Source organism: Schistocerca cancellata, chromosome 2 (assembly GCF_023864275.1).
Source record: "Schistocerca cancellata isolate TAMUIC-IGC-003103 chromosome 2, iqSchCanc2.1, whole genome shotgun sequence".
In the NCBI taxonomy this organism is placed as follows: Eukaryota; Metazoa; Arthropoda; class Insecta; order Orthoptera; family Acrididae; genus Schistocerca; species Schistocerca cancellata.
Window position 1 is genome coordinate 492,717,094 of NC_064627.1, and position 8,531 is coordinate 492,725,624.

The 8,531-nt window shown below is 45.7% G+C and overlaps 1 protein-coding gene across 1 annotated transcript in view; it reads right to left on the bottom strand.

Annotated features, from left to right (window-relative positions):
- The window catches only part of LOC126155610 (galactoside 2-alpha-L-fucosyltransferase SEC1-like), a 55,774-nt gene extending 47,659 nt beyond the window's left edge, over positions 1-8,115 (bottom strand). Inside the window, exon 1 of the mRNA XM_049916240.1 lies at positions 7,916-8,115. Coding sequence (XP_049772197.1) covers positions 7,916-8,115 — 200 coding nt within the window. The remainder of the gene's footprint in view (positions 1-7,915) is intronic.
- Positions 8,116-8,531: the final 416 nt, after the last annotated feature.

The following is an 8,531-nucleotide window of genomic DNA, read 5'->3' on the forward strand; positions in this document are numbered from 1 at the left end:
CTGAAAATCCTTTAAAAAGCTAATCAAAATCTTTACTGATTTTATCAGCTGAAACTGCCCTATGTTTCTCGTTAGGTGAGAAAACATGCACTCATCCATAGTCTGCAAAATATGGCGATATACACGAGCATAGATGGAGCCTCTCAGTTCTCGCAAGAACAATTAACTACGTGGCTGTTTCGTTTCTCCACTATCGGCGCACAACGACTCTTCAGCTAATTCCTAGCTGAATTTCAGACAATGTGAACGCACTGTTCATACAATATTCCTCTTTTGGCGTCATACACATCGTGATGCGCCCTGTTCTACACTTGACGCTGGTTGAGAGGAGAGTCCCTGAAGTTTTCAGTATTCTGTCTTTGGCTCTGAGCACTATGGGAGTTAACATCTATGGTCATCAGTCCCCTAGAACTTAGAACTACTTAAACCTAACAAACCTAAGGACAGCACACAACACCCAGCCATCACGAGGCAGAGAAAATCCCTGACCCCGCCGGGAATCGAACCCGGGAACCCGTGCGTGGGACGCGAGAACGCTACCGCACGACCACGAGATGCGGGCTATTCTGTCTTTCTTAGCAAAAACTGTCCCTCCCACCTGTGTCCTTCCATGCTTCGCATCATAGCATGGGAGAGTTCCTTTCATCTTGTGGAAACTACCCACACCAATCGTAAAGGGCGTACCTTTAAAATGCGCCTTGCTCTCGCCACTTCTCCTCATTCCGAGTTTATTTCAGCCAGTCGGACATTTTGTGCCTGCTCCTGGTGCCTAGAAGTTACACGTGTACATCACGAGAGCAGCATGGACCTTTCATGTGATCAGTAAATGCGACTCTCTTTTAACTGCGTCTCCGGTCTTTTTGTATACATCTGGAAATTTCTCAACGCAAGTTTCTAAAGAATTTCTCCGACGCAGGCAGCGCTGGGCCGTTACCTGCTCCCTTCGATGTATCATCTGGTGCGTTCGTTGTCTCCCATGCCAGAAGCCTTTTGTAGTATGTGGGTCGTGGCTGTGCAACTTGAGTCTGTCCCAAACTAAAGCATTCCTTCCAGCAACTTTTTCACCTTTTGCTCGTTGACACGTAGGATTTAGGTTCGCTGCGTTAATACTGTCGAGTCTAGTGTCATACCTTTCTGCATTACATACTGTACATTTTGATAGGCAAATCTGGTCACTCAAAGTATGTCAGGTGACATATCCATCTATTTGTTACGATATATAAAATCTCATGTAAGGTGCGAAATTACATTCATTCAAGCTGCCACCTTACCTGTGTTTAAATAAAACTGTCATTTCTGTTCGACTCAATGCAGTTTTTATGTTCAGTTATGCTCTAGCAGCTCTTTGCTGTATGGTCCAAGTTTCATCGAGCTATGTTACTTGGCAGTGACACATTATGCCAAAAATACTTTCATCCTTAAATGCATATCCTAAGGAAAATGGCTCTAAGCACTATGGGACGTAACATCTGAAGTCATCAGTCCCCTAGACTTAGAACTACTCAAACCTAACTAACCTAAGGACATCACACACATCCATGCCTGAGGCAGGATTCGAACCTGCGACCGTAGCAGCCGCGTGGTTCCGGACTGAAGCGCCTAGAACCGCTCGGTCACAGCGGCCGGCCATATCTTAAGCGCTACAAGCAGTTCATCTCGAAGACTGTGAAACATATTTCTTCTACTGAACAAGTGCTTTTTTGTTGGTTTGCTGCCGACTACCTCCTTCCAAAATATGGAAAGCAAAGAGCTTGCAGTAGAATAGATTCGTTGCGCAGTACCAAAGATATGATAGTGCTGACAGTTCTTAAGGGACTCATTTTAAAGCCCACGTTTACTAGACTTTTTTGCTTTGAATAACCGTTCCTGTCATATCCCTGAAATTGACTGTTCCACCTGGGACGCCGTTTATATGCAGGGTATTAAGGGTAAGGTACAGACATTTTTATTGGTGACTGAGTAGCGAACTACATTTCATCAGTATTCAGTTCATTTCCAGACAAATAATAAATTATAGTTGTTGGTAGTACTACTTTTTAGCTTAGTTAGTACCTCGAAGTACACGTGGCAAGAGCAAGCCATCAAAGCTTATTTTCTCCTGGACAACACAGGTCAGGTGTTGAAGTGTGGGCATGTGGACACAAAATGGTTAATGTATATTGACTGGCGTCGTCCACTTAGTGGTGCAGTTAGGACCGCATATAAAACATCCGATAGAAAATTATGTAACCTGTTTGCAGGCAGACTGTTAGACACTGAGAAAGAATCACTAACACGCTGAAATGGGTATACTGTATATTAAGGTACCAACGATCACAATATCTGCACTTATAGCCCTAATACCCTGTATATAACTGTTCGATTTCTAGAAATAAATAAAAAGTATTTTATTTTCTATTATGTGTTTTGCATTTTTTTACCAAATATTAATTTATTGTGAACACTTGTTTTAATGCAATTAGTAGCAGAAAACAAAAATACGTTATTTTTAGACAGACATCGTGTTTCGCTATTTGCTAATTAATGTTTCCATTTCACAATAAATCATAATCATCATCATTTAACAGTTCCAGTTTCCCGGGTACTGGTAATGAGACTCTTCCACTTAATCCTGTCTAAATACACCTGTTCACGGAGAACATCATCCACTGTCCATCCTCTGGTCACTAGATCAGCCTTAATCAAGTCCATCCATCGGGTTAGAGGTCTTCCTTGAGGTCTTTTCCCATCTACCTGTCTTTCCAAATTTATTTTGGCTGTTCTAGTTGGCTCCAGTCTCAACACATGCCAGTACCAGCGAAGTCTAGATGCGCCAATTCGATCTGATAGGGATGTCCTTATTCCGGCTTCATTCCTCGCCTACCCATTCCTTAACTTGTCCATCTTGGTCTTCTCGATGGTGGATCTAAGAAATTTCATCTCTGATGCTTACAGCCTTGATGATTCTCTTTTGTGAGAGTACATGTTTCAATACTACAGGTCAATATTGGTATGATCCATTTCATAACAAATATGAAATTGAAAAATGGAAATGAAGTCCCATGCTTCTTTACAGAGCGTAGGGTGGCATTTAGGAAGAAACGAACCTTTGACTTCACAATTACAACACTTATTACACAATTCACCGAAATAAGGGCGGCTCTGATAGTTCTAAATGGGTTACACTTTAAAGCTATAGGAAATCTTCAAATCTTTTATAGAAGAATTCTAGTTCAGATATTTACACTAAAGTGCATATGTCATGGGACAGCGATATGCTCATATACAGATGGCGGCGGTCTCGCGTAAAAGGGTATGAAATGACAGCGCATTGGTGAAGCTATCATTTGTACTCAGATGATTCATGTGAAATGGTTTCCGACGTGATTTTGGCCGAACAATTGGAATTAACAGAAAATTTTGGAAATTTGTGTTAAGTTCTATGGGACCAAACTGTTGAGGTCATCGGTCCCTAGGCTTACACACTACTTAAACTAACTTACGTTAGGAACAACACACATACACCCGTGTCCGAGGGAGGACTCGAACCTCTGACGGGGGGAGCTGCGCGAACCACAGCCAGGCGCCTTAGATCACACGGCTACCCCGCGCGGCAGAATTAACAGACTTTGAACGCGGAATGGTAGTTGGAGCTAGGTGCATGGGACGTATCATTTCGGAAATCGTTAGGAAATTCATATTCAGAGATCCACAGTGTCAAGAGTGTGCCGAGAATACCAAATTTCAAGCACTGTCACAGACAACGCAGTGGCCGACGGCCTTCACTTAACGACTGAGAGCAGTGGCATTTGTGTAGAGTTGTCGGTGCTAACAGAGAAGCATCACTGTCAGAAGAAACTACAGAAATCAATGAGTGAGGATGGGGCGCCGACGTCTGGCGTTAATGATCTATGGCAGCAGACGACCGACGCGAGTGCCTTTGCCAATAACACGTTATTGCCTGTAGCGTCTCTCCTGACCTCATGACCATATCGGTTGGACCCTAGACGACAGGAAAACCGTGGACTGGTCAGATGAGTATCAGTTTCAGCTGTTAAGAGCTGATGGTAGGGTTCGAATGTGGCGCAGAACTCAACCATGGACCCTAGTTCTCAACAAGGTAATGTGCAAGCTGGAGGTGGCTCCATAATGGACTGAGTCCTCTGGTTCAACTGAACCGACCATTGACTGTAAATGGTTATGTTTGGCTAATTGGAGAGCATTTGGTACCATTCATGGGCTTCACCTTACCAAACAACGGTGGATTTTTTATGGACGACAATGCGCCACGTAATCAGGCCATAGTTGTTCGCAACCGGTTCGGGGCAGTTCGAGCAAATGATTTGACCACCTAGATCGCCCGACATGAATCCCATCGTTTTATAATCGAGAGGTTAGTTCATGCACAAAATCCTGCACCGGCGACAGTTTCGCTATCACGGACGGCTAAAGAGACAGCACGATTCAATATTCCTGCAGGGGTCTTCCTACGATTTGTTGGGTGCATACCTCGTCGAGTTGCCACACTACGTTAGGTGAAAGAAGCCCCAACACGATATTACAAGATATCCCATAGACGTTGTCACCACAGGGTATGTCAGGACACCGACCTTCAAATTCTATAAGTGTAATTAAAATGGAAGTGTGTCAGTCCTTGTTATGTCAAGAGGTAAGAGTAGGAGGAGAGCTCGTGGAGGGCCGCTTCCGACCAGTAAGAAAAACGGTAATTTCCAAGAATGATTGTGTGTCGAAGTCGCGGGGTCCAAACGATACATATCGAACGTGCGATAGTAAATCGATCGTGCGAGTCTCATGGCGGGCGTTATGATCAATTATTTATTATCGTCATTTTTATTTGTTTTCCGTCGTTCCTTTAGTTCGTGTACATTGCATTCCCGCCCTAATTATTTGTGACTTGATTGGGAGCCCCAGACGGTTTCCGTCGACAGCTACGAGTGTAATATCTTGTATTCCTGACGTTTCTTCCGAGGATTCTCTGACATGGAAAACTCTAATTCCATATATATCCAGCATTGAGAGTTGTTTAACTTTTTGCCGCAAATATGGACTCCTGCCGGACGAGGGAAGGAGGGACTGTGTTGACTGTGGTGCTGCAAAGTCTGTAACACTTCGTAAGAGGAGTGCCGATGCTGAGCCGGCCGAGGTGACCGAGCGGTTCTAGGCGCTTCAGTCTGGAACCGCGCGACCGCTACGGTCGCAGGTTCGAATCCTGCCTCGGGCATGGTTGTGTGTGATGTCCTTAGGTTAGTTAGGTTTAAGTAGTTCTAAGTTCGAGGGGACTGATAACCTCAGCAGTTAAGTCCCATAGTGCTCAGAGCCATTTGACCCATTTTTTTGTCAATACTGAAATACCGCTGCAATTTAATTGCGGAAAACGAACTAGTATCAGGAAAAGCACCTGGTTCGACTCTTCGAAATTATCGATTCAGACGAGTGTAATTCTTGCATCGTGCTGGATTCAAGAGTACACGTTGCAAGCATCAGAAACTGGATTATCTGCAAATACCGTGTGTGGCAACTTCGGGTTTTGCCGAGAAGTCTGTTACGTGGTAGTGACAAATGATAGTGTGCCAATTGGTGGGGCGAATAAAGTTGTGGAAGTAGACGAATCTCGTATAGCTAGACGATATAGCTAGACGAAAGAACCAGAAAGGACGACCTTCAAAAAGTGAAATCGACCACTCCATTCTGTGGAGTTCGTTTCTTCGGATGACCCCAGTGTCCACACCCAGAATATTGAGCGCCTGTGGAAATCTGTTAAGTCTTCCATAGAAAGAGAAAGGCGTCCCGGACAAAGGGACGAACTGTACTTGTTCCAGTACCTATACTTCCACAACTTGCGTTTGCAGGGGAAAGTCAACGCATGCGACACTCTGTCGATATTCTTGCGTGATATTGGTAGAGTTTACCCTGGCTATGGGAAAAAGGGAATTGTCCCTGTAGCATATACATCAGATGGACTGTCACATGACGATAAAGGTGAACACAGACTACTCTGACGTGACGTGTTCCCACGTCACGTCAGGCAGCGTGGGACCACGTCAGACATGAAGCTGTGTTCACATTGGCCTGACGTATAGCAGCATGAAACAACTGCTTCGTCTGCATTGTATTTTCTGACAGTTTGTTTTGAACCTGCAACCATGAATATACTGCGTGTTGTTGACATGCTGGAAGAAGAAGAAGAAATGGCTGCTCTGTGTATTGCATCTATTTGCTCGTCTAGAGAATGCGGCGAGACAAATTCGGGGAGTTCCAAAATTTAATGCCTCAACTAATAGAAGATGAAGAGCGGCTTAAGTGGTATTGCAGAATGACAAAAACTGAATTCTACCACCTCCTGAGCTTGGTTGGTCCGATAATAGAAAAACGCTCCACTCAGGGAAAGCATTCCGGCGGAGATACGACTTGCAGTTTGCTTGAGGTAAGTGCTAATACTTTATTGTATTATATATCTGGGAGGGAGAAAAATTATCACAGAGACATTTTGGAATTTTTATTGATTTTATTTTCACAAAGTGCGTTTTATTATACATCAGAAAGGTAATTACAAATTAGAAAAGCTTTCTTGCTGTTTCTCTTGCCAAGTGTAGGACAACGTTGAGTCCGTTGAGCAGTCCAAGCTGTGTTCAGATCGTTGAGGAGATGGTGTTGAGGAGGACTGATAGAATGATGATGGGTTTGTATTAAGAGTATTGTGGTAACCAGGGTTCACCTGAAATGAGCTCCCACGTGCTGCTTGCAACGCTGCCCCCAAAACAATGTTGCTCACTTCCATCTTCACTCTAATTTGCTCATCAGGACGCAATTTTTTCACATTTTTCACTATGCTGAGGAAAAAAAGTTCGCATTTATCGTCCACGTTGTCACTTGATGTAGCGTGTGCACTTTGAAGAAGTACTTTGGAGCGCAAGCGTTGGTTGTCTTTCATTATTTTAATCATTTCTTGGGCGGATGACGACAAACTTTTTTTTTCAACATAAAGCCTTGCGGGCTTCGCTGAAGGTTGAGCAAAAGTTGTTGGAGAATCTGATACATTAACAGTGGGATTGTCGATGGCCTCCGCCATTGTAGGGACTGCACTTTTCAGTAGATCTTTTCTTGGTGGATTGGATTGGGAACTTTCTGACGAGGTCACTTGTGAGTCGGTTTCATCAATCGGACATAAGCCAGTTTCTTCTCGTGTTCCATCATAATCTTCATTATTGGGGCTGTCTTCCGCATTTCCTCTAGATTTCCTTGTTACGAGAGCTGGATTCAAAAAAGCCATTTCATCTTCAAATTTCCATTTGCTCAAACTCTTTGCTGCCTGACCTGATTTTGTGGCTGGTTACTATATTCCCGGTTTGTAGGGCCATACAGCACCGGATTTGACCGAACGTATTCAATCAACATCTCCTCCATTTCAAATAATAACTGCAAACGGTAGAGGAGAAACCACTTCACACTTCTGACGGCTTCCCACGACTGACGAAAATCTAGAACTTCAGATATTCTTCCCACGCGTCATAAGGCGTGTAGCGTCAGATTGCATCATCCAACGCATTCCCACGTCACGTCAGCTCAATATAAACATAAGCGCAGAAAACCCTGTGTTGGATTTTTATATCACGCGCGTTATGACGTGAGCCCACGTGTTTCCACGTCACGACGTCGGGTAAAGCAAATCGTCTCCTTTGAAATTACAAGTATTTTTGTAACGCTTTTCTTTTGTCGTTGCTGTAGTGACCACTTGAAACATAACGCCAGCCACGAGACTCGCACGATCGATTTACTATCGCACGTTCGATATGTATCATTTTGACACCGCGACTTCGATAGGCAATTATTCTAGAAAATTACCAGAAAAACTGGTGAACGAAACAAACAAAACAGCAATTAGCAAGGGTGTTTGCTCGCATGCTGGCAGCGGTACCTGAGAACGACGGGCAGGTGGTGCCTGCGCGCCCACTGCACCATCTGGGCTGGCGGCGCCGGGGACGGCAGCTGGTACCACTCGTTGCCGAGCACCTGCTCCTCGCTGAGGTTGTACCTCTGGCAGGGCGGCTGCCGCAGCAGCGCGGACAGGGGCGCGGCGGTGAGGCCGTCGAAGGCGGCGGACAGGCCGCGGCGCATCTCCTCGGCGACGGCGAGCCGCAGGCCGTGCTGCCTGGCGACGGCCCACGCGGTGGCGTACTCCACGGCCAGGTTGCCCAGGCGGCCCGCCGGCACCGCCACCGCCACGCCGGACAGGCAGGTCACCGGCGCCGGCAGCGCCTGTCTCCCCACCTGCGGCTGCGGCGGCTCCGCGACCGTGCGAGACGCCTCCTGTAGCGGGAAACGCTCCAAAGTGGCGTGCCGAAGATCCCAGACTCTGAGGGTAGCCGGCCGTGGTGGCCAAGCGGTTAAAGGCGCTACAGTCTGGAACCGCGCGGCCGCTACGGTCGCAGGTTCGAATCCTGCCTCGGGCATGGATGTATGTGATGTCCTTAGCTTGGTTAGGTTTAAGTAGTTCTCAGTTCTAGGGGACTGATGACCTTAGAAGTTAAGTC